General features: G+C 43.8%; 1 protein-coding gene, 1 long non-coding RNA gene and 1 other non-coding gene across 5 annotated transcripts in view; 1 reads left to right on the top strand and 2 right to left on the bottom strand.

Annotated features, from left to right (window-relative positions):
• LOC147917236 (uncharacterized) overlaps positions 1 to 4081 on the top strand; it is a 255518-nt gene extending 251437 nt beyond the window's left edge. The window contains exon 10 of the long non-coding RNA XR_015551937.1: positions 3985 to 4081. This is a non-coding gene — a long non-coding RNA (uncharacterized LOC147917236). The remainder of the gene's footprint in view (positions 1 to 3984) is intronic.
• FGF1 (fibroblast growth factor 1) overlaps positions 1 to 26071 on the bottom strand; it is a 94421-nt gene that overhangs the window by 14417 nt on the left and 53933 nt on the right. Inside the window, exon 3 of one of the 3 annotated variants that reach the window (XM_087429627.1) lies at positions 2787 to 2989. In XM_087429627.1, coding sequence (XP_087285753.1) covers positions 2787 to 2955 — 169 coding nt within the window. In that variant the 5' untranslated portion in view covers positions 2956 to 2989. Of the gene's footprint in view, positions 1 to 2786; positions 3250 to 26071 lie in introns of those variants that run through there. The other 2 variants (XM_087429628.1, XM_014794975.2) reach the window with 2 other exon arrangements.
• LOC147917235 (small nucleolar RNA SNORA36 family) lies at positions 13615 to 13741 on the bottom strand. The gene has a single exon (XR_015552125.1). It is a non-coding gene; the product is annotated as a small nucleolar RNA SNORA36 family (small nucleolar RNA).

The raw sequence follows: 26071 nt of genomic DNA, 5'->3' as shown, positions 1-26071 counted from the left end.
GTACTGCCGCTGGGCAGAAGAGGGCGAAAGCACCACATTTAGTGGGTGCATCCATGCCAGGGAGTCCTGTTGGCTGCAGGATCTTGTAAGAGTTTTCAGCCTTGTCAGGCACACAGGGCAATGTTATTATTCCCATTCCACAGGTGAGAGAATTGAGTCAATATTTTCCTCAAGATTAGATGGCTGGGAACACTGGAGACATCTAAATTTCCAGACAGGAGAGGATGATTGGAAGGGTCATGGGGCTGGGGGACTCCAAGCTGCTTTTGCAGAGCTCTTTTTGCAAAATGGAGAGAATGGTCATTGTTCAGTGCTGCTCCAGTTAGAAAGTGGCAGCTCAGAAATATGAACTGACTCTGAATTAGGGCCCCTGACTCTGCAGAGAGTGTGTGGGCTATCCAGTTCTCCTGGCATTGACAGGGATGGATTTCTGCTCACTCTCCCCAGTTACTCTGATCTATGTCCTCCTTGGCCCTTGTTCTTAGTTCTAGAGTAAGTAAATAGGCCAACACAACAACTCTGAATGTTGCCAGAGAGGCCTTGAATCGAAACCTGAATCTAGACCCTTGGCCTTCCTGGAAGGCAGCATTATTGAAGAGAAGAGACTGGGGAAGGTCCTAAAGTATTGTACTGTATTTCCCTATGCTGGGATGAATATATGGAAATCTCGGTGATGACGATGACAATAGCAATATTAACCAATATGTGCCGAGCTGTTACTTTGAGCCAAGGCACTGTACCAAGAACTTTCACTGCATTATCTCATTTAATCCTCCCAAGAAAACTGTGAGGCAAGTAATATTATTCTTATTTTACAATTGAGAAAAGTGAGGCCAGAAAGGTTAAGTAACTTGCCTACGTTCCCTTGGCAAATCATTAATCCAGCGTTACTGGGATGCAGACCTCCTCATACACACTCCTAAGGCTACCTGGTGCTGCGTTCCAGGGGTTCCTGACATCTTAGGTCAGGTGGCCGGATCCGCAGCACTATTCAAAGTTGTCCCAGTGTTACTCAGAGTGCAGTCTATAGTGTTAATGATGGAATGACAACAGTGAAGTCATATACCATTTGTGCAGAAATCCTAGTACATGGAAATTGTAATTGTAGCCTCTTGTTACCCCAGAATTCAAGGTTTCTAGGAAGAGCCAGCTTAACCCCAAGGATCACATCAGTAAGGTTGTCTTTCCCCTGGGGTTCTGAACACAAGAGAGCATTCCCATTGGTTCAGAAAATTAATAAAACTTACTAGAAATGTTTAAAACTTTAGAGAAATTAAAGTTTGTTCCCCTTTGTGTTGTGTGTGGGGCAGATTACGTGAATTGTGTAATTCACAATTGTGTCAGGGCCTGCCTGACACAAGAGACTACAATCTAAGTCCATTTATTTGCAGTAAACGTTGCTTATGTGTATGTTTGACATACGAAATAGAGTGTTTTTTGCCTCACTCTGGTACCTATTTTTCATTGAGCATAAGGCATTCAGCAGGCCCATTTGAAGACAAGTCATCAAAACAAAGCCCCAAAAAGCTAACCCTGCAGCTGCAAGCTCCAGCCTCAGCCTCCCTGCACCTCATCTCAAGGGTCTGCATGGTGGGTGAGAAGAGACAATGCTGCCTGGTCCATCAACACCAGCTTCCATCCCCACCACCCGTGCATCGGAGGGTAGAGAGTGAGCACCATTGGGGTGGCCATTTGTGCTTGGAGCCCACAGCCTTTGGTGCATAGTCCATGAATAATTAAGACTGCCTGATATATAAACTATCACATCAAAGCCAGTGTTTTGCATTCCATCTTAAAGCCAGTCCTATAGAACCTTACATTCTACCTCTGCTATTTGGTGTCTCCTGATTCATCCACACTTTCCTTCTCATGACTCGGGGCATGTTTGACCCTTTAGACTCCCATAGCAGGGACCAGATATGACTTTTGGCTTCTCTACATTTAATGCCTCGTGGTGCTCAGGGAATCCCCGATAACATCACGGTAGGATCCAGACACCTAATATCAAACATGCATGCCGACGCCAGAAGTACTAAAGCAGAAGGAAGAGATTTTTATTCTTAGATAGTCAAGAAGATTCTTTACTCCAAAGTCACACCTCCATTTATCAACACCACCTGAGAGCTGGGCTGGCAGGAAAGCCCGGAAGAGACATTTAGCCTTTGGCTCAAATTGCTCCCGCTCTCCAGTTTCTATAAGGTCTGGAGAATGACTTTACCCCTCCCAGTTACCACAACCACATCTGCGTGATACGCGGAGCGAAAGCTGCATAATTTATGATGTGTAAGACTACGATTATGAACTAGGATTTCACAAATCAAGCCAGTGGAAACGTAACCTGGAGAGTCAGTTAACTTGAAGCTGAGCCCACATCTTTGTGAGGAGTTTACCTCTCCTGCCCCATGTGGCTCTTCCCATCATGGGGCCTGCAGGGCCCTGACGAGTCTCAGGGGCCTGACCTTTTGCAAGTTACGGAAACTCGGGGAAAGGCATAGCAGTTGAACACTGGCAGCCACATCTGATCTCAAACCAGTTGTGAAAGGTCAACAGAGTCCTTTTAAAGTCTGGGAATAGGATGGCTTTAGGTAAGCTACAGTCCTCACAACTCCCTATTTTCCACACCCAGACCCTTTATGCATTTAAGTGACCCCTGCCTCTGAGTATGTCATGCCTGAATAGAACCTTGGAGAAGAGGGTACCAGTTCTTAGATATCCTCCCTTCCCCCATCCTTGACGTAAGGAAGACACCAGAAAGGTGAGGGGCTACAAGAGAGATGGGTGCTTACTGTGCTGGTCGCTCCTGTCCCTTGTCCCATCCACTGTACCATCTGGAAGGATCCTCAGGAAGTGGCCTCCGTTGCTACAGTAGAGGAGTTTGGGCTTCTTGTAATTCCCTGGGGGCAGATTAAACTTCTCGGTCAAGGCTGTGAAGGTTGTGATTTCCCCTTCAGCCATGGTTCAGCAGCTGCTGGTTATGGCGCTTTCAAGGCTGTAAGAAATGAATCAACGCTGTAGAATGTTCTTCCAGCAAAGGTGCAGCGTGCACTTTCAAGAAGGGAAGGAGAGCCTTAGGGCACAGGGCTCCTGGTCGGTTGGTAACCACAGACTGCCCAGGTGATGGCCACAGTCAACCAGCCTGTGCAGTGGCTGGTGGTTAAGGAAGGATGGTCCCCAGCATGGGAGGGATTCTCAGGGCCCTTCTCACTTCCAATTGGACACAGTGTGGGACCAAGCTGTGCATTTTTTAGAACTTCAAATTTAATCATTTAGCCAAGGGAAAAAAAAATAATGTTTTGGTCCCTCCTAATCCACACACATCCTCAAATTAAACACTGAAGTTGCACTAAAATAACACCCAGGGTCTGGCTAAAACCCACAAAAGCTGAGAGGCCGGCACGGAGGTTTTCCCTCCATCCTCCCACTGTTTTGACTAGGCACCGCCAGGCCCGTGTGCAGAGATAGCACAGATAGCCCTGGGCATTCAAGACCTGTAGGAAGAAGCACAGGAGGCGTTTCAGGCTTCCCACTATAAAGAGAGCCAAGGGTTAACGCGTAAAGGAAAATTCTGGGTTTGCTCATGGGAACAGAACCAGAACTGGAGAACAAGGCACGTGGGGGTGTTAAGTGGGGTTTTTAAAGGGCAAACACTGTACCAAAGGAAATTTTATGAGACAGATCATTATGAAGGCTCTGCCGGTTACTGGCTGTTCCCACAGCTTCCCATATATCCTCACATCACACAGAGAGGGTGGGTCTGTCCCTTGTATGAAGGTCATCTTCATCCTAATTATTTTCTATTCAGACATACTTATTGTGACACAGAAACCACCATATGACATATTATAATCCTCTAATGTTGCATGCACCCACTATATACAAATTCATATTATTAGTGTAAAAATGCATCAATTACACTGCTAAGGATTAAAAAGCAAAGCCAACAAATGTTAGTGTTTTAAAGCATTTACTTGCCCCACCATTTAGGAGAATGAAGTGCTGCTGACTACAAGGACTGTACAAGAAAGAGGTGAAAAAGAGACCAGAAAACTAATGTGGGAACTTCATCTTGTAAGTGTGAGTAGGTGCTAATTGTACACAGCTATTATGAGGTGGCCTTATAATAACAATGATCATCATCATCATTAACGTATTCTGGGCTATAAATTAACTCTCATAATCCTCACCATAACCCTTTGAGGCAGACGCTAATGTTATCACCATTTTTTATAAAATGAAATCAAAGCTTAGAGATGTTCAATGGCCTGTCCAAGGTCAACAGCTGGTAAGTGGTAAAGCTGAGCCTCAAAGAGGTCTCTTGAAACAAAGCCCTAACTTGCCCTTAATCACCAGGAAAAAGTTGAGTGACTTTACTGATTCTGCAGTATTATTGCCGGAAGTGGGGTTTTTAGACATTGCCTAGAACATACACCTGCCCCATGAGCTCGTCATTTATTAACTTATTCATTTGTGACCCAGACATTGGCTGTTACTACCAACAGCCTCTGCTTTTGTCCCGGTGCCAACCTTGAAGCGGGACTCCAGGCATCGCCTCATTGCCCGGGAGCAACCCATATCACTAGGTGTTAGGGAGCCCTGTGAACTTCATGGAAAGCCAGCCAGCTTCCTGCATTCCCTGCACTGACTATCCATCCATGCATCCATGCATCCATCCATCCATGCATCCATCCATCCTTGGAGCAGCCTCATGGAGTTGCTTGCATAGAAATCAATGCCATCATAAATGAAGACAATGATTTGGATAATTTTTCTTGGTGACTTTGGAATTAGGGTTCATGGTGGAAGCCTCCATTTTTTCCCTCTGCTCCAGGCATTTTAGTGTCTCCGGTACATCTCTCCCAGTCTGCAGCCACATGGGCCAGTCACTGTCCCCAGTTTTGGCTATGGTTTGAAGTCCCCCCAAGCACCCCCAAAGAGAACTTTGCATATGCCATATAAACTATTTTTAAAGTCAGACTGTCCCAAATATCCCCTTCACATATGGTGAAACTCTGTCTAGCTCTTTTCACATAATACAGTACAGATAGAAAATTAATTTCAGTTATGTCGATTTCACAGGGAAGACTACAGAGCTTACCTTGCACAGCACATTGCGTTTCCTTCCCAAACCCTCACTCTTTTTCAAACCGTTCTCTTTCATCCACAAGCGTCTAAGTCTCAGTGCCCACTTCTGTCTCTCTCACTCTCTCTCATTCTGTCTCTCTGCTCAGTCTTTTTTTCACCCAGCCTCTCAATCTCTCTCTCATTTCACTTTCTCACTCCACTCAATTCTGGATCCCCTTCTGATGTAAAGCAATTTAGCTCTTCCAAACATGGACATCTTCACCCATCACCTCTCCATTAGCATACAACAATTATCAGATCCCCCTTCCTTAAAATACAATTAAGAGATAATAAATATTTTTTGTTTCATTTTTTCCCAAGTTCTTACTAAGTTGCGTACTTAATTTGGTACAGGAAACAATAATTATGTACTGGTGGTTGCCATTTAACTGTACAAATAGCCATTTGTATTATCAGTCTTAGGCGGGCAGAATTTTTGTTTCTTGTTGCCCTTGGTTTCCTCAAATGGAGGTCTCTGTGTGCCCTTTGATTGTGCAGCAATTGCGTGTTAATCCAGCTAGACCCAGCTCCAGCGGGGAGTCTCCATTAAGTTGTTTTCTAAGTGTTGGGTATGGCTCTATCCATTTGCATTCTTGCTTCCATCCTGTTGGGATGAAGGGGCACAGATGCTCCAGAAGGCTGGCTGAGGTTGGAGACACCAGCTCTGGTCAAGGATTCTCCTAATGCTCACATTCACATGCGGGTATAAGCCACATAGCCAGGACTTCGTCACTGCGGAGCTCTCCTCAGCTACAAGACCTCTGCCAGAGGCCAGCGGGTCCTCAAGCATCTCCTCCCTCCTGACCACAGGGCAACCCAACGTTATACAAGACCATGACTCTGCTCTCTGCCTGCTCCCCCCAGTAAAAGGGACAGTGATGGAATGGCTGTACTGACTTCAGATTGCTCCCATCACCCTTCAGTTCAGATCCATATCTGGAAACCTGAAGGGGACATGTTGACTTCTGAAAATAAGCCTTGAATCAATCTGAAGCTGAGAGACTGTGGCAGTGGGATTTATGAATTAGCTGAAATATACAAAAAATAAAATCCCTTTTTGTTTCTGAAGGAAACCCCAGAGGCACAAAAGGCCCTTATTTTTTTTTTTTTGCTTTATTTACAATTTACCCATATTTTAAGCAGTGGTGGTCCCAATTTCCTTTCCAATCCAGTATTTGTTAAAGCATAGGAATAACGGAAGTCCATGACGTGATAAAACCATTAGGCAGCAGCCTTAGTGGCCCTTGGGGATTAACACAAATTGCTCTAATAAATGAATCCATTAACTACGTGAAATCAGGCATTAAGTGTAATCGAAATTTATAAGCTCTGCTTCTCATTACTATTATCTTTTTGTTGGCTGTCAGGGGAAGGGGTTGTGTGTGTGTGTGTGTGTGTGTGTGTGTGTGTGTGTGTGTGTATTGGGAGATGGAAAAGATCAAGCCCAATGAACTCCATGTCATCACTGAGAACTAGGCCCAGCCTTTGAGATTTGGGGCACTGGTGAGATTTTGGGAAAGACAGAAGATTTTCTTGATTTATCGGACACCAAAGTGAGGGGAACACCAAGCCTATTGGAACATCCGTGTTAAGGCTGACACATTTTGTCAGCTATAGCCTCTAGAAGAGAACCTAAACCCTGACACATGAACAGGATGTTAAGTATACACTCTTGCCCAGGAATATAACAGTCACTTTTGAGTGTGGGATAGTGAGCAACACTGTACAGCCCCAGCCATGCACAAATTGGCTCTGGAAATGTGGGTGTGTCACTCACTCCTTCCAAGATGTTTCCTTTAATAGTCCCCACCCTGCCTACCTCACAGAGTTGTCTGAAGGGTTAAATGGGTACAGTATTCATAACACCACTAGGAAAGTATAAAAATATGACCTGACCTATAGGAGATATGAGTAACTGGTTGTGTTGAACTAGTTGAAGCCTGGTGTGGTCTAGGTCAGCTGCAATTGAATGCTTAATTTAAAATAATTTTTCAATTAATGTGAAAATAGAGTTTTTCATTCCCTCTCACATTTGGCAGAAATTAGCTAAGCTCCTTCTCCTTCATCACTTAGCCCACAAACATAGCAGAGATGATGAAGGAGGTAAAGGTAAGCTGTGGTTACACAAGAGAGAATCCTGGTCACCATTTCAGACTGTTTCTCAGCTTATCGACAGTTACCGAAGTGACATTTGTGAAGCCTACTATTTCTAGGAGACATTTGTACTCAATTTGGCCCTGGTGACTAAGCTAGAAGGAAAGATTTATGGTTCTCAAAATCAAGGGAAGGCAAACACTGATGTTTATTTTTCTGAGTTACTTATTAACCCCCGTCACTGCTTAAGCAATGCAGAATACCCACGAAGGAGGATATTTTGCAAAGTGTATAAAGCCATCGAAGGCAGATGTGTAGGCATCTGTTAAGGTGATAATTGGATATGTGTCATCAAAGCCAGCATATGTAAAACAGGTCTCCCCTTTGGTTACAAATATGCTCTAAGTCCTTGCTCCCCATCTCTGGGAATGGCATCCTCTAAAAGCTTTATCTCTTCCTTTAGAGATATTATTTAACCTTAGATTTTATTAAGTCAAATATGCGTGTTAAATGTTAAGGGTAACTACTAAAAGAAAAGAAATAGAATGCATTAACTTCAACTAGCAACTGGCAGGGGTAAGGGAAATGAGGTGAAGTAAATAGAACTGTACTTATCCAAAAGAATCCAGAAAAAGATAAAAAGAATAGAAAATTTTAAAAAATGCTCAAAAATAAGTGGCAGAAATAAATCCGAATATCTTTATAATCACAATAAATGTAAATGGGCTAAATTTTCTAGCTACTGGATTTTCAGAAAATCCATCTACACTCTGATTACAAGAGACACATTTAAAACATAAGGACACAGAGGGCCGGCCCCGTGGCTTAGCGGTTAAGTGCACACGCTCCGCTGCTGGTGGCCCGGGTTCGGATCCGGCCGTGCACCGATGCACCGCTTCTCCGGCCATGCTGAGGCCGGGTCCCACATACAGCAACTAGAAGGCTGTGCAACTATGACATACAACTATCTACTGGGGCTTTGAGGGAAAAAAATAAATAAATAAAAATTATTAAAAAAAAAACAAAAACATAAGGACACAGAAATGTTAAAAGCAAAAGGATGAAAAATAGATGCCAAATGTTAACAAAAAATTAAAAGTTGGTATGGCTATATTAATATCATATAAAGTAGGTCTATGGCAAAAAGAATGATCAAGGATAAAAGGGATCACTGCAAAATGATAAGCGGAACAATTCAAAAGAAAGATATAAAAATTCTAAGCTTGTATATAGTAAATGACATAGCCTCAAAATATATAAAACAAAAAGTTAAAAATATATCAAGAGGAGTTGACAAGTCACAATGATAGTGGTAGATTTTAATACATTTCTTTCATAAATGATAGAGCAAACAGACAAAAAATATTAATAAGGATATAGAAGATTGAAAATACACAATTAGCAAGCTTAATTGAATGAACATATAAGAGACCCCGTACCCAATAATTAAGGAACACCATTCTTCTCAGGGACACATGGAGCATTTAAAAAAATTGGCCATGGACCAGGTCTTATTTTTTTTTTTTTTTTTTTTTTAAAGATTTTATTTATTTTATTTTTCCCCCCAAAGCCCCAGTGGATAGTTGTATGTCGTAGCTGCACATCCTTCTAGTTGCTGTATGCGGGACTCGGCCTCAGGATGAACGGAGAAGTGGTGCCTCGATGCGCACCCGGGATCCGAACCCGGGCCACCAGCATCGCAGCGCGCGCACTTAACCACCAAGCCACAGGGCCGGCCCCATGGACCAGGTCTTAAAGAAAGACTCAACACAAAATAGAAGAATCTATTTTGTTCAGACTATTCTTTGGGTAGAGTAGAAATCACTCCCACCCATCCTATTAGTGACAAAGCCCTTTCAGTTGTGCCTTTTTAATGTCTCCTAAGATCAGCCTCTCTTCTCCATTCTCACCATGGCTCCCTTAGTGCAGACCCAACACCTTCACTCACCTGGGATGCTAAAGCAGGAAGCAGTGGTCTCTCTTCTCCAGCACTGCCCACTTCCAATCCACTTTTGACCCTCCTCCTAGTGACCTTTCTAACATGTGAATCTGATCATCACTCTCCTGCTAAAGATCTTTGACTGGGTCAGACCGTTTCTTGCTGCCGTCAGGATAAAACCCAGACTCAACCATGACCTATGAGGCTTTCATCATCTGGTCGCTACCTAACATGTTGCCTTCTCTCTTATTGGCCTGTTCTGGTAGCCTCCCCACACCCTCACACTCACCCACGCCTTAACCCAAGCATCATCTTGCTGCCAGCAGCATTCTCTCTCTCTCCCTTCCTCCACCCTTCCACTGTGGCCTGCCTAAGTCATACTCACTCTTCAAAAATTTGTCTCAGATATTTCCTCCCCCAGAAAGCCTATTTGGACACATCCTCCAACCCTAACCTACCTACTCTTCCTCCACACTACACACACCAGTTTAGGTTAGTTGAATCCCTAATACTTCCATAGCAGCATTTCATTTACTCCATCGCAGCATGAGTGTAATTGCCACATATATTCGCTGCTTAAGCCTTTCGGTGGTTTCCCATTGCTCTGGGATAAAGACTAGAGCCTTAAGATGTGGCTCTGTGAGGCTCAGCCCTGGCTTCTCACTTGCCTCATCTCCCACCATGCTCTCTCCAAACTAGCCTTCCATTTCCTTGAATCCGCTGCTCTCGCAGCTACCCTAGGATCTTTACCTATGCTGTTCCCTCTCTCTGGAGCACTATTCCCCTCCTCCTTCTCTCTACCCCACTCAGTGGTTAACTCCTACTTTTTCTTCAAGTGCTAGTTCAATTGTCAATTCCTCAAGGAAGCCTTTCCTGTTTTCCCTTAACTGGGTCAGGTTCCTGCAGTTCTCATAGGACTATTTAACATTTCCTCAGAGCTCTCACTTCAGTTTTTAATTACACATTCATTCTTGTGATTATTTAAGTAATGTCTCCCTTCATGACTGGACCGTCAGCTCCATGATGGTACAAACCAATCTGTCTTGCTCACCACGGTATCCCAGTGCCTGGCAAAATGCCTGGCACCTAATGGGCGCTGGATGAATATTCAGTGAATAAGTGAATGGATATAGTTTAACTATGTTTACTTGACTGTCTCCTTCATTAGTCTCTGAGGCCATAGGACAGAAGCTATGCCTTTTCTTTTTAGACCTAGCATTTAGCAAACACCTGCACATCATCAGTGTCCTCTGCATGTTTTTTTTGGGGGGGGGGGGGCAGAGATCAGCCCTGAGCTAACATCTGTTGCCAATCCTCCTCTTTTTGGTGAGGAAGATTGGCCCTGGGCTAACATCTGTGCCCATCTTCCTCTACTTTATTTGTGGGATGCCAGCCACAGCATGGCTTGATGAGCAGTGCATAGGTCTGCATCCAGGATCTGAACCTGCAAACCCCGGGCCGCCAAAGTGGAGCACACAAACTTAACCACTATGCCACGGACCCGGCCCCTTCTGTACGTTTTTTGATTGAATACCAGGCCAGTCCCTTCTCAGGAGCCTCTAGTGGAAACATGTTATCAAGAGACCTAATTAGAAGGTGGTGTCCTATGGGTATTAACAGAGATGCTAAACCAAGAGCCTAAATGTATTCTAATTGGGTTCAAATTAGGCTGGAACATCCCACCCTTGTTTAAAGCAGGCCCAAACCTTTTCCCACTCTTGTAGAAGATCCTTCCTTACTTCTTCAAAGAAAATGTTATGGGATTTAAGGATCTAAAGGAAGGGATCAGACCTTTTGAAGTCTGACCTCCTCATCTGACCAACAAAGTTTCTAGGGCCTGAAAAACAATTCCAGATTTTGTTATTTCTGCCAGGGAGTGTCAGGTTGACACGGACCCACTTCACACCGTCTGGTGAAGGGAAGTTTGCCTGAAGAAAGGGAAACAGTGCATTCTCTCTCTGTCTTTTTCCCCTACTCCACCCTCAATGATCGTACCAGGTCTGAGGTAGGACTGTAGTCACGCCTGACTGGCCTGGGCTAGCATCTCAGCATGCTGTTCCCAAGCCAGTTCTATTCCATGAGCTGAAATATCATCTCCCAAAGTTGGCAATAAACTGTGGATGAGGCCATGGGACAGACTTGACAGGGGTGTGCAGGAGATGGCTCCTACAAGTTCATGAAAGCCAATTATTCAATATTCAGGAATTTTGCGAGCTGGTTGTTAAGCCATTAGTAGCTTGAAATCAGCCCCAATGAGAATATTTACACTACAGAAATTGGCAAATGCTATCAATTAGGGCTTTTTTCTTCCCTTCCCTTCCTTCCTTCTCTCTGATGGCTAGTTTATCAGTATACTGCTAGACTCAGGTTTGAGTCCTGGCTGGACACTCAGTACCAAATTACTCAATCTTGCAGAGCCTCAGTTTCCTCATCTGTAGAATGGGCCTCCATAGCAGTAGCTACTGTACAGAGTTGCTATAATTGTTAAATGATAATGCACATCAAGTGCTGAGCACAGCGCTTGAAAACTGGTAAGCATTCAATAGATGTCAGCTTGATTATCATCCTCCATGTGTCTTATTGTTTAGTTTTGCCAATGATCTGTGCTATTGACTTAGAAAATATTTTTCAAATATTGCTAAAATATTACTATGTTAAAAATCAAGGTGGTTCAATTCTAAGTGATAGGTTAGAATTTTTTGTTATCATGATGTTTGATGATGCTCTGTTCTCATTTTCTTAGGTGCTGGATATGATATACTAGTGACCAATTCTCAGTATATTTCGTGGGTTTGTGTGTGTTACTGTCCAGGATGAAAGAGAACTTGTGGGTTCAATAGTCTTTTTCTCCTTCCTTTAATTTAGAATTCTTCTAATCCTAAAGAATCCCCAACTCACTGAGAACAAACTGGTCCCCTGGCTTCCAGAATCAAATATTATTTGAAGGAGATCCAGGTGTCATACTCTAGATGCCAACGACTTGTACTCAGCACCTGCCGTGGGCAGAATGCTGCAGATGTCCTGGAAATTAAAAAAAAAAAAAGAAAGAAAAAGAAAAGGAAAAAGAAAGGCCTGAAATTCCTAATGCACAGTTCTGACATGCAAAAGGCTCTGAAAACTGGAAGATCTTTCATCACTCAAACTGTGACAAAACCTGAGCCAAAGTATCCTGCGACTAGTTAAACTCTTTATTTATCCCATGTTGTGTTAGTATCTAAATAATCTGGTGCAGAATTACTAACGTGTTTCATTATAGGATACTGTCCCAGACCCCACCGAGTTGTTGCGTGATACACAATATATGTACCATACTACCTTTCTAAAATCCCCCAAATTCTGGATTCTGAAACATATCTACTCCCAAGGCTTTTCCAATAAGGGATTCTGGACCTGTAGTAGAATCAGAGTGTCTGCCTTTAAGGAGTTTACAATCTGGCCATACCAGACTCATCCAGCCGTGCTTCAGATAAGAGGGGCATAGACGCTTGGACCAAGTGTAGCTGGCAGGAAGCACGGGCTGTTAATCTAATTCAGCTGTTCACCCACCAGCACAGTTCCAGTCTTAACTCTCACATTCCTTAATGACGAGTAGAAAATGTTGAGTCGACACACATCCCCGAGGATCTCCTCCAATATCCTTTATTTCTTCCCTTGATTCTGGATCTTGAATTCTCTGCAGTCTGGGTTATCCACCCCCAAAACACTTCCCCCCCATAGAGCATAATTCAGTTGGAGGTCAGAAATTCTTTTAAGTGCTTAGAGAAAACAGCCTCCATCCGAGAGGAAAAACAGAGTGCTCCCTGGTGCGGCGGTGTGCTCTGCAGGCCCCAGTTCTGTCTGAACTTTAATGGTACACACCGGTCCAAAGCATCCTGCAGGCTCTCAGCCATCCTGAAGACCCGCACACATCTTCAACAGAAAGATCCTTCCTGCAGACAGACGCCGTAAAGCCCAGGGGCTTCGAGCCAAATGCAAAGTGATTCTGCAGGGCTCTGGCAGCCCTCACCTCCTTCCTCTAACCTTCTCTTACTGATGTGTCTCCAAAAATCTTGACTGTTGTGCAAGTTACAATCTCCAGAACCAGCCCAGCAAGGACATTCCTTTCTTGAAGTCAGCAGACCTTCCAGTTCATAGGAAGATGGTCTGTTTGCTTGGTCTTTTTTTCCTTCTCTCCTGCCCTAGAAAATTTGGCTTCTCCAAACTCAGTCTTTTGAAGGATGTGTTTGTTATCTCTTTGGAAATGCTGAGGGCTCGCCCTACCATGTGTTTCCCAATAGCCTGCTCTGGACATACCCATAAATAATAAAATATGTCCATAAATAATACAATAGTGACCTTTTCTTGAACATTTACTATGTACCAGGTATGGTCCTAAGCGCTTTACATACATTATTTTAATTAATCCTCAAAGAAATTCTGTTAGGTAAGCATTGCTTTTTTTTTTTTATTCCTTTCTTTCTTTTTGTAGGCTGGGAGGTAAATGAATAGAGTAATACTTCTATGTGCTCATCTACCGTAGCAGGTTCAATGTCCCAGAGTTTCATTAACAGAACAGGAAAGCTGCCCTGAACTGAACTCAAAGCATTGCTTTTTCATCCCCCTTTTTGCAGCTGAGGACACCAAGAGGCAGAGAGTTTAAATAATTTGTGTAAGGTCGCAGCTAAATACATGTTAGAGCCAAGATCTGAAGGGAGGGTTTTCTGACCCCAGAGTCCATGACTTTAATCGCCAAAGAGATGTGGGAAAGAGAATAAAATGCCCCTTGGACTGAGTGATCCTTAGCTTCTCTGTTATTTTTGCCCCATCAGCCTCCACAACTCACGAAGCCCCACGGACAGTATTCTGAAGGAAATACTTCTTTCATTGAATGGCGTCTTTGCAAGTCCTTTCCTTGACACAGAACTGTCCTCTTCCCCTGCGGTACGATGGCCTCACCAGCACCTTCCTGATTGTCACTGTGTTGCTTCCCAAAATGACCCAGCATAAGTCAAGTCCATCCTGGCCTTTATCACAGTGGAGTCATTTGCCATTGTTGATAAAGGGCTGGGGTGAGGCCAGAGACCACTGGGGAGGCTGAGTGAATGGTCCTACTTAAGACTGGGTCTTTTCAACCTATGAGGAAGGGAAGTTCTCACAGGCCTGGGTTTTGGTTTCTACTGTGTCGTTAACTCCTTGAATGACCAGGTGAGTCATTTAACCTTTCTGATCCTCAGCTGCCTCATCTGTAAAATGAAGCTGTTAAGAGTACCAATCTCATCATGGTGCCATGAGGAACGAATAGACCGGGAAGAGACTTGCATACAGCGAGTGCCTAGGAAATAGAAGGTATTATTACTGTTGTTAATAAGAGCCTATGTTTTAGGGTGTTGGTTATTTACATTTTTATAGCACTTGGGGTTTCACAAAGCATTTTTGGTGGGTGTGTGTGAGGAGATCAGCCCTGTGCTAACATCTGCCAATCCTCTTTTTTTGCTGAGGAAGACTGGCCCTAGGCTAAAATCCGTGCCCATCCTCCTCCACTTTATATGGCACGCCGCCACAGCATGGTCACAAAGAATTTTATATGAGGAAACAAGCATCTCTGGGTGCCTGTGTGGACACTACATTAGGTACTTTATAATCACTTTGTAATTGCTATTCCTTCTATTATACTGGATAGATGAACACTTCTTTTTCTCTAGCCAAGACAACTGTGACGCAGACAGGCTGAACAGCTTATCAAAGCAAATCTGTGGCTTAGCCAAGAATAAAACCCTCAGTCCTGAGACATCAGGTCATCATGTTGCCCCTCTGTTGAACAGCCTCATTTCCAAGGGCCTCATGCTCACTCAAGACATTAAAAAATAAAAAGGACAAAACTCACATTTCTGCCAGACAGATGATATCCAGGCATCTCTGGAAGAATGGTTAGCAATCCCGGCGTGCAGTTTTGTGTTTTAAGGTGCTTGGATACGAAGGAGGAATGTAAACCCCATGGAGCTCGTTTCACATGTCAGAGTCTATTCTGGATCTTGAAAGTGGGCCACGGAGGCCCCAGCTGTGCCCAAGAGCTACATTCCTGCAGAGGCATCCGGCACCACGCAGGAAACAGGCGGGGGAGCAGGGCCCAGGGTTTGCAAAGGGACCCAGTGGGTGTCACAGCCAAAGGGCAGGGAGAAAATAATCACCTGCCCCAGCATCAGCCTTCCAGGGCCTAGATTTTGCAGAGCCTACATTAGGATGATATAAAATTTGTTTCCTTCTGCATTATTTCTTTTTAAGGACTTTTGCTATTTTTAGAAGTTCCTTTCACTTGCCAACTCTCTTTGATCCCACATGAAAAGTCCAAAAGGGACCATTCTTTCATTCGCGCTGTTTGCCCTGTTTCAGCACGCCCGACGGCTCTCGTGGCCCTGTGACTACGTCATTGGTATTCCACACACAGGTCCACACACAACCCAGCTCTTGGCAAGAACCAGGTGGGTTTTACGGGAAGGAGATGGAACAAGAGAACATCACCGAAGGCCCTGGGAAATGAGTGGTGTTTGATAAGGGATGGAAGAACTTGGAAGTGAGTTGAGGTCTTGTATCCAAGACGCTAAACTAAGAGATAAATCTGCCCCTGGTATCCAGCATCTCCAGGAAGGTGCACACTGCAGTCAAGATGCTGTCTATCAGAAAAATCACGAGGATAGGCAGGTACCGACAACGATGACAGCACACTCATCTGTCAAACGTGGCCTCTCACAGGCGTTGTCTTTAATTTCGGCTGGTAGCTCAAGGCCTGGTTTGCTTTCATCCCTTCAGCTCCACATGGTTTCCCTCCTTGTTTATTTCTTTTTTCTCACTGACCTTTCAAAGCCGTTTATATTCTCCACTGTCCACTGCTCCTCTCTCATGTTTTAGAGATCAAAGTGCCACTGTGTTGGGTGGGGTTGTTTGAAAAATGGAGGATTTCTACGTTATTGGCCTTTGAAAGCAGATTAGGCAACAAGAAGTAAGGAGAAATGTCAGAGTGACATCTTACTTCTCTGGGCTGCCATCTTTTTGCACATAACTCCTCTCGACTTTCAAAGATCCTACATTCCTAGGCTCCTCCTTGGCATTATCAAGTTCAAGGGGCTCCTCTGGAATTCCATAAATCTAGACATTTAGATGGGCCCGTGGGGTGGGGCAGACAGAAGGCAGAACATTTCCCAACGTTTTCATGATATTGTGTTCCTGAACTCTTGATGGAGTGAATAACTTTTCTACAGATCTGTTTGTATAGAAAATAAATAAATAAATGAGTGTTGCTTTTCAAAACTGTCCTCTGTAGGAGTAAGTCATTCAGCTGTAAAATTTCATGCTCTATAGGGAGTTTGATTGATTTGATTTGCAAAAATTCTTCTTAACACAGCATTTTCAGCAACATGACCATTATGAGCCTTGCTGAGTCTAATACTGTTGGGCCCACCTATGTAGGGTAGCTCCCGTCACACCCCCGTCCTCTATCTCAGAGCCAAATGTTTCTTGCATAACGTTGATGATAATGTGTGATTTTATTTATGTGTTTGTTTCCTTGTTATTCTCACATTATATTGTCAGCACCTAGATCTGTGCCCGACACATAGTAATTGCTCAAGAAATATTTGGGAATGAATGAATTTAAGAATGTGTTCTTGGGGGCCGGCCTGATGGCACAGTTGTTAAGTTCGCGCGTTTCACTTTGGTGGCCCGGGGTTCACCGGTTTGGATCCCAGGCGTGGACCTACTCACCACTCATCAAGCCATGCTGAGGCAGCGTCCCACATAGAAGAACTAGAGGGACCTACAACTAGGATATACAACTATGTACTGTGGCTTTGGGGAGAAAAAGAGGAAGATTGGCAACAGATCTTACCTCAGGGCCAATCTTCCTCAAAAAAAAAAAAAAAGAAATGTGTTCTCAAAAAAGCTGTTGAGTTTAAAAAACTCAACTTACCAAAAATAATCCCTATGGAAGAAGGTGATAAGTATTTAAGGTTAGTTTCCTTTGTCTATAGATCTTTTTAAGTGTGGTGAATAGTGTTTGCCAGGGAGTTGGAATCACTGGTTATCCATACAGGATTTCTAAGGAATAGTGTGAGGCCCGTCATTTTTTATTCTCTCGTTTTCCCTTCTGTCTATCCATCCTGCCTTTCTTCCTATATTTTTTTTCCTTTTTTTTTTTTTTTGTGAGGAAGATCAGCCCTGAGCTAACATCCGTGCTAATCCTCCTCTTTTTGCTGAGGAAGATCGGCTCTGAGCTAACATCTATTGCCAATCCTCCTCCTTTTTTTTTTTTTTTTTGCCCCAAAGCCCCAGTAGATAGCTGTATGTCATAGCTGCACATCCTTCTAGTTGCTGTATGTGGGACGCGGCCTCAGCATGGCCGGAGAAGCGGTGCGTTGGTGCGCGCCCGGGATCTGAACCTGGGCCGCCAGTAGCAGAGCGCGCGCACTTAACCGCTAAGCCACGGGGCTGGCCCTCTTCCTATATTTATTAAACGCTGATCAAGTATGTGCCAGGCATAGTAAGACAGGAGTGATACTATATCTACCTCACAGGATTGCTGTGGGGATTCAATGAGATAATTGTATTTAAGAGTTCTTGGTAAAGTACCTGACATATTAAGAGCCTGATACATGTTAGCTGTTAACATTGTCATGAGAAATATTTGAGGAGCAACTATTAGGTACCTTGTGTCTCAGAGTCTCCAGAATAAGGAGAAAGGATACTGTCTATACCACTAGGAGGCTTGTGATAATTTATGTCATTAGTTTTCTTTCCATAATATCTATTTTCAAAGCCGAAGGTTATATGGTAGCCTCTTCATTTTACAGGTGGAGAAGGTCAACTAGCCAGGACAAGAGTGAGGAAATGAACAAAATATGAAAATTTTAACTAAAGACAGGATCAATATTGCTGATTTTTCCCTTTTGCCTTAGGCTCCTTATATGGCTTGGCACAGCACTGTTACTGATCCTGTCTGTTTTAAGGAAATTTGATATTTTGTTCATCATGGATTTTTTTGTGTTAAATTTGATTTTGAAAAAATATTGCATTAAAATATTATTTATCTTGATTTCTGAGTAAATTTTGCACCCAAAGCAAATTCCTCCCTTGTCTCACCCTAGTTCCTGTTAGCTGGTTGACTTCTCTAAACTCTCTCAATCAAGCCCTCTGACTCTAGTTAAGGGCTGTCAAATTTATGTACGTATTACCCACTATCAGCACCCAGTCCAGTCCACCATCAGCTCCCATCCTACCTTCTGAAATAGCCTCTTCTTTTGTTCTTGGCTCTTTCCAGTCATTTCCATACACAGAGCCAGAGAGATCTTTTAAAACTTACATGAGATTGGTCACTCCCTTCCTTAGAACCTTCTGTGGCTTTCCATTTCCATAAAGTAAAATCCAAACCCTCACCCTATAAGACCTTGTAGGATCCAACTTTACCCCCCCACACCATTCCCTCCCTTTGCCTACTACATTCTAGCCACTCCTGTCTTCTCTTGGATCCTTGAGTCCACTGTGGTCTAGTCCACATGACTGCCTTCATATAAATTGTTTCATTTCCAGCAATGCCCTTCCCTAATATTTTCCACCTTTCAGATGGCAGCTGAAGCGACACCTCCTCAGAGGTCTTCCCTGACCTCCTTGTCTAAGTTCTGTCCCCACTCTGTCTCCATTATTCTCTTCAGTCTCCTGTTCTTTTCCTTTCCAACACTGCCCATCATTTGTAATTAATTATATATCCATCTCTGTGTTTACTTGTTTGATGTCTTCCTCCCCCACTAGACTGTAAGCTCCTGGAGGACAGGAGCCGTGTTTATCCACCATCTTCTCCCCAGCCCTTGAAAGATGCCTGCACAGAGGAGTTTCTGAAATATTTGTTGAGTGAACGAGGGAGGGAAGGGAATGGGTGAATAAATCAATCTTCAGTTTGCAAAATCTTGACCTAAGGACTCTGTCACATGCTAAGGGACTTTCATGTTCCATTCTGCTCTCTGTTGTCATGAACTTTGCTCTAAAGCATTTTTCCCCTAGATTATTTTTATAGAAAAAAAGTGAAGCAAATATAGAGATAATTATTGATTCTCACTCATCAAGTCTCTGCTCCCTATCACCAACATCCTCCTGAGAGCCTGCTGCAGAATTCCTGGGAACCACAGGAAATAAGTCCACTAACCACTTGAAATGCTCTTATAAAAATAGACCAGACTTGACCTTCTTCCTGTGGAAGGGCCTCTTTCCTCAGGGCAAACATTGCAAAGAAATTTTATCTGCTCTTAGGAGCCTCCCACTTCCATCATCCTGCCAGCAGGATTTATCTGGACGTGCTCAGAATCCTGTCCTGAAATTGTCCCCACACTGCCTGGGTCATCACATGAGCAAATTGCTCATTTATTATATTCATGCTGTTGTTTTTATATTAAAGTAATAAGATAGACAGAAATCAAGGCCCGGGGGAGCTATTGGGATATTCTAGTGCACAGCGATATCCCACTGAGGTTGTTTTCCCTCGCCAGAGGTTAACGCCCTTTTCCCCAGACTTCCATACAGGTGTGCTGCCTTCATCATTTTCATCCATTTCCCCTTACCAAATTCCTTACTTTTAGATTTTATTTAAATTACTGACAAGCATTTTTACTTAAGTTTAATTTCCTTATTTAAAGGAAGCCTTATCTCTCTAGTATAATTGCAAAAACATCCCGTAAATAGAAGACAGTCATGAAGACAAATATAAGGAAAGGACAGCCATCCTGGCGTCTGCTTAGGTGCTGTTTCCCGCCTGCTTGGCTCTTGCAGTTACAGAGAGAGCAGCGATTCTTCTAGGGGAGGTGAAAACATAATTGTACCAAACCAAAGCTTCCTCCTCGAATAATCAAAATGATTGAAGGAAACTTCAAAGGGGGCTCCCTTTCTCTCTGCAGTGTTGTTGAAAGATGTCTTAGAGCCACTCAGAACTTCTCCTGTATCAACAGGGACACCTGCCTCATACTTTGGGAAACAAAAGATTAATATTTAGGGTTGCTTTACTGTTATATCAATTCAACAAATAAGCAGAGGATGTCAGTCCCCTTAGAAACCCTTAAAGACAAGGGAGTGATAGAAAAATTAGAAAATACAGATAAACAGCAATAAAAAGTTTTTGAAGGTTGTCCCTAATCTTATCAGCTAGAGATAACTTAGGTTAACATTTCTATTCATAGAGATGTAAGCATTTTACAAAGTGGAATCATATATATGATTTATATATATGAACATCTCAGATTTTCTGAGACAAAAGGATAGCTTTCTGCTTTGTTAATTTTCTACACTGTTTGCCTGATTTCTAATTTGTTGCTATCGACTTTTATTTTTAATTTTTCTTATTTCTACTTACTTTTAGTTTACTTTGGCCTTTTATTTTTAAAAATTTTTTCATGCAGACTCTTGAGTCATTAATATTAGACCTTTAAAAATTTTTTTAAATATGAGCACTTAAAGGAAAGAATTTCTCTCTAATAATTGTTAGTTGCCTCCCAAAATTTTTGTATGCTGTATTTTGTATAGCATTTAAACTATTCTATAATTTCTCCTTTGATTTTTTCTTTGATGGATTATTTCAAAGTGTGTTGTTTAGTTGAAAATATTTGCAATTTTCCTAGATATGTTACGGTTATTGATACCTACTTTAATTACATTGTGATCAGAGAATGTATTCCGTATGATTTCAATTCTATTACATTGATTCAGACTTGGTAAAATTTATATATGTTGTTTTACAATCTGTTCATTTATAACCTGACTTTACACAATACATGAGGAATTTTTTCCTTATTAATAAACATAAATCTACATCTCCATTTGTAGTGGCTGCACAGGATTCCATTATCTGGACATGCAAAACTGTGTTGTCTCGTCCTCCGTTGTCGGGCATTTAGGTTGTGTACAGTTTGTCATATCATAACAAAGCTGCTGTGGTCATCCTTGCACACCATCCCGTTACTTCCTCGGGGAGGATTTATGGAAATGGAATTGCTGGAGGAAAGCACATGTGTTTTGTTAAGGGTGTTACTCAAAAATTTCAGGAGGTTTGTACCTATTATGGGCTTAAGCTCCATTTTTACTCCTTGACTTGTCTGTACTTCCTTTCTGATGTACACATCTGCTCTTCAAGGCAGAGGAGAAATGAATTTGCAAGTTTCAGACCTGCTGACTTTGGTTTCAACGTCCCCTTGGAAAATGGGAACCTTGTTTCCTTTGCCTGAACTTGCTCTGAGGATGCCCAGCACCTTCGTGGGATTTCACTGCATGCCTTTCTGGGCATGTGACCCAACCTGAGGGAGGCTTTCCCAACAGTGGGCCCCGGCCCTTGCCAGAGTCCAGTGGGCCCGGACTTGTGGGGAGCAGAATGCCCCGAGGTGGCATAGGCTGCAGGCAGCCCCGGATTTGTCTTTGCCCTCTGACACTTGGGGCCACTTTACTCCTTTGCTGCAGGCCACTCCCAACCTCTGTTCAAAGCTCTCCTCTTCCATGACTCTCCAGGCCCTGATGACTCTGTGTAATCCAGCAATTCTCAGACCTCTTGTAAAATCATCTCTAAGTGCTTTACGTGCATCCCTTTTATCCACTGTAAATCTGTAAACTTCTTGCGAGGGGGACCACATCTCCCCCTTATTGAATGTGGGGCTCTTGTGCTGGCACGGAGCATAACGTATTGCAGACAGTCAGTAAATACTTGCTGAAACAAGAGCCCAGTTAGTCTTCCAGACTGCAGTGAGGCTTGGCACAGCCAAATACAAAATGGCAGGTAATGGAGAATTCTTGCTCATTTAACATTCCAAATAGGGTCTGTCCTTGTATTTAAAATAAGGGTGAGACCCTGCTGTGATTCGGACCTGCGGGTGTTATCCCTGCCTCACCACTGAATAGAGGTGTGACTACAGGCAAGGTGCTTGGCCTCTCTCAGTCCCCTTCCTCTCCTGAATAGTGCCTGCTAATAGAGCTGCTGTAAAGATCAAATTCGATACGAACACATAAAGTGAATAGCAAGGTGCCCAGCATGTGATAAGCTCACCACAAATGGCATTACTAATGTCTTTCATATTTTGGGCTTTCACAAGATAATAAAGCCTCCTTCCTGGGTTTGGGCTGTGGAGGCTCCTGCTCCCGTACTCCTCTGCATGGCTGAGGGGAAAGGGCTGTAGAGGCTGCTTGTCTTTCTCTAAAACGTGCTGACCCCACCCTTCCATGGAGGAGGGAAATGGTTGCTTTGGTTACAGGACTTTCCTTTCCTTTCACGACTCCTGAGATCCAGATAACAAAGCCTCTGCCAAGTTATTAACTAGAACAGGATAAGACTCATCAGGTGTCGGCAGGTTGATTGTTCATTGTTTCATAAAGCTATGTATTTTGCACTTATTCTTTTGATTTTCTTATGCCTTTTCCACTCATTGTAAGCATCAGAAAGGCAGGGGCTGGGTATCTCAAGGAAGCTTGCGCTGTAACAGCTAAGACAGGGACTGCAGAGTCAGGGAGACCTGGGTTCCAATCTGGGTCTGCACTTACTTGGGCAAGTCACTCCACTTCCCTTTGCCTCGGTTTTCTCATCCATCGAATGCAGATGATAATAATAATAATAATAATAATAATAATAATAATAATAATAATACCTCGTAGGGTGGTTAGGAGGATAAATGAGATAATGCCTGTAAAACACCTAGCACATACTAAGGTGTCAATAAGTGTGAGTTACCGTCATCATCATGCTTAATTCCATCACTGTCATCACCTTCCCATTGTACCTCGCACAGGTCCTAGCCTATGGGGTCAGCTCAGTGAGTGTCAACTTAAGTGAATAAAATGAATGTAATATGTGCCCCTCCCCGCTTCCACCAGAAGGTGAAATCAACAATCTTCATTGCTCTGCAGATCCTAACTACAGTTTACCTGACTTTGGGTTCCCAGGAGCAGACCCGAGTTTCTCACCTGAGCTGTACCTTTTGTTACTGTACGAACGTTATATAATATTGCCCTGCCCTCCTGAGCTTTCTTCCTCAGAGTGGGGCCTACCTGCATGGGAATCACGTGAGGGTCCCTCCCCCAGGTGTTCTGATCCACTGGGCCTGGGTTGGGGCTGGCACCTGCAAATTCAGCAGACCTCCCCAAGGGGTTCTGATGTACACCAGAGTAGAGGACCCCTGGTCTGGGATATCCTTTTTGTCTACATCAAGAGAGAGGAAAAGAATTTAGCCTAGAAGGGAGGGGCCAGCTTGATTATTTTTCTACTTTTAGCAAAGTCACTGAAATATCTCCAAATCTACTCTCCTTGTTTTCTTTAAAAGCAGTGGCCCAGGGGACACTGCCCATTTTGATATGTTTATTTTTTCTCTTTCTTTCCATTACTCATATTTCCTTTACTGAATTATTGTTTGTCCCTGCTGGGGGGAAGAAAATAAAACAGAGGTCGAGGCAAAATGAGTGAAGGCTCCTGGTCCTTCTCGGCCTGTTCTGCTCTGTGAGGCTGGGGCAGGAGGGCTGCCTGTCTCTGCAGCAAGAGGCCCTGGCCACCAGCAGGCACTCCAGTGTGACACGACTTGATGTGGTTTGCTCCAAGTCTCTGGTTTGCTCATCATTGTGGCAGCTGGTGGAAAGCCCCAAATTTCTCTAAACTGAGCCAGAAACCAGTTCTAAAGAATAAACTGGGGCCTAATCCCAACATACAAGCCCATAGTAAGATGAACTTGGGCCTCCAGGGTGAGGAAGGTCAAGTGGCTCAGGATTGTGATGAGGTTCTGTTATGTTTCTATTTCTCTCTGCTTCTTATTTGCTAAAGTTGTTCCCAACTGTGCAAAGATCTGAGTACCCATTCAATCACTTGACACATATTTAATGCACACCTACTACGTGCCAGACATGAGCAATATAGTGGAGAACAAGGCAGATGCAACGAGGCCCTCTTGAAGTTCACATTCTAGTGGGGAAGACCTACCAAAGACAGATTCCCAGTGAACTGAGTGTTACAGCCGTGAAGTCCAGGGCACCATGAGAGTCAGATAATAGGTGACCTGCAGAACCTGGAAGATGGGAAGACTTCTTGGAGAAAGGGGCATTTATATTCCTGGTGAAGAAGGAGAAGAAGGTAGCAGAAGAGCATGTGCAAAGTTCCTGAGTCCAGAAAGAGCCTGTTTCACTTGGGGAACTGAAAATAGTCCACTATGGATAAGGAGAGAGGGCTGTGTGGCTGGAGAAGCTGGCAGAGCCAGATCATGCAGGCCTTTATCTAAAGGACTGTGGAAAAGCACTGAACAATGCAGGCTGGGGTGTGACATGATCAGATTTGCATTTTAAACTGTCACTCCGGCTGCTGAGTGGAGAAGTGTTGGAGGAGAGGTCGAAGCAGGGAAACCAGATGTAATAGCCCAAGAGGTAGCAGGACCTCAGAGAGAAGGTAGATGTGGGTATTATAGGCCAAATGTGGTATCCAGTCTTCTCAGCTTCCAGCCAGGATGTCTTGGATACTCTGGCCCAGTACCTTCTCTGAGAGAGACATCGTTCAGCCAGCACGACACTGGGAGATGAGCTAAACTTGGATTTAAAAATCTCACCACCAAATGTACCAGGAAATATAATTTCTATCTGAGATGGTGCTGCTTTAGGAATGTAGGGCTCATTGATCTTCAATAGAAGATTTGGAAGTGAGTCATCATGGTGTCTTAATAGATGACACATAATGGGGAGCCAGAGTTCCCTTGCTGCCTGACCTGCCAGGCTGGGCATGAAGGACGACTGTCCCTGCTCTTCCCCATCCTGCCGTGACTCACCAGATGACTGGACAAATCGTCTGTCCCTCAGCTGCATGTGTATGACCTTAAGAACTGAATTTCCGAGTCATGCGACCATACTTTATAAAATCCAGCAGACAGTGTCATCTCTGGGAGGTTTCACGGCAGGTCAGACAGCCTGGAGGGGAGGGGCTAGGCCAGCTGACTCGCAAGATGCGTCCTGGTCTTATGATTCTGTGGGGCTTGGTGACACCAGAGGAGATGGCTGAAGTCATCTTCAGGGTGCTTCATTCATCCACTCAGCAAATGGTTATTAAGAATCTGCTATGTTCCTGGCCCCATTCTCAGACAGTGAACAAAGCCGGCAGAGTCTTACCCCCGTGGAGCTTACATTCCAGTCATTTCCTGAGGTGCAACCAGTGACCCACACTGCCTCCAAGCTCTCCTGCTCCTAGTGTTGAGTCAAGAAGGCCCAAGAGTTCCCTGGCATCAAATCCATCAGTGGCCTCTAACGAGGGTGACCTTCTTCCAGTTTGCAAAAGTGCCAAGCTCCCTCTCACCTCTGGGCCTTTGAACTTGGTTTTCCCTTGGCCTGTACCTCTCTTTGTCAGCATTGCCACCCACCGCCCAGCACTGCCCAGGATATTCCTACTTCTTCTTCAGACTTCACCCCAGGTGTTACTCAGACAAGCCTTCCTTGACCGCTGGCCCCAGGCCCAGGCCAGCCCCTGCTGGGTGCCCCTTACCCCTCTGTATTTCACTGGGGCTATATACTGGGCTGTTTCTCCTCTCTTGACTCTGCTCCATTAGGGCAGAGCCCCTGTCTATGTTGCTGAGGTTTTTATCTCCAGTGTCTTGCACGGGCCTGACACATAATATGTGCTTAATAAATATTTGTTGAAAGAAAGGAGGATGGGAGGGGGATGACGATCCATGCCATGCTGTGTAGCATATCGGTTTTGTCGAAAAGACACGCTCTATACTTGGAAGTCCCTTAATGAACCAAAACCTGAGAAACTGTACTAATTTGCCAATTGCCATACTGAACCCAAGTTCGAGTATTTTTGATTGATTAAATCAATCTGAAATTAATCCTATATATTTCCTAAAACCATTGATCCCCACCCACAGAAACTAACAAACAGACCAGAGAGCTGAAGAAACTGGA

This window comes from Ceratotherium simum, chromosome 4 (assembly GCF_057802395.1).
Source record: "Ceratotherium simum simum isolate JZ-2026a chromosome 4, ASM5780239v1, whole genome shotgun sequence".
In the NCBI taxonomy this organism is placed as follows: Eukaryota; Metazoa; Chordata; class Mammalia; order Perissodactyla; family Rhinocerotidae; genus Ceratotherium; species Ceratotherium simum.
This window is presented reverse-complemented; position numbering and strand designations above follow the sequence as displayed.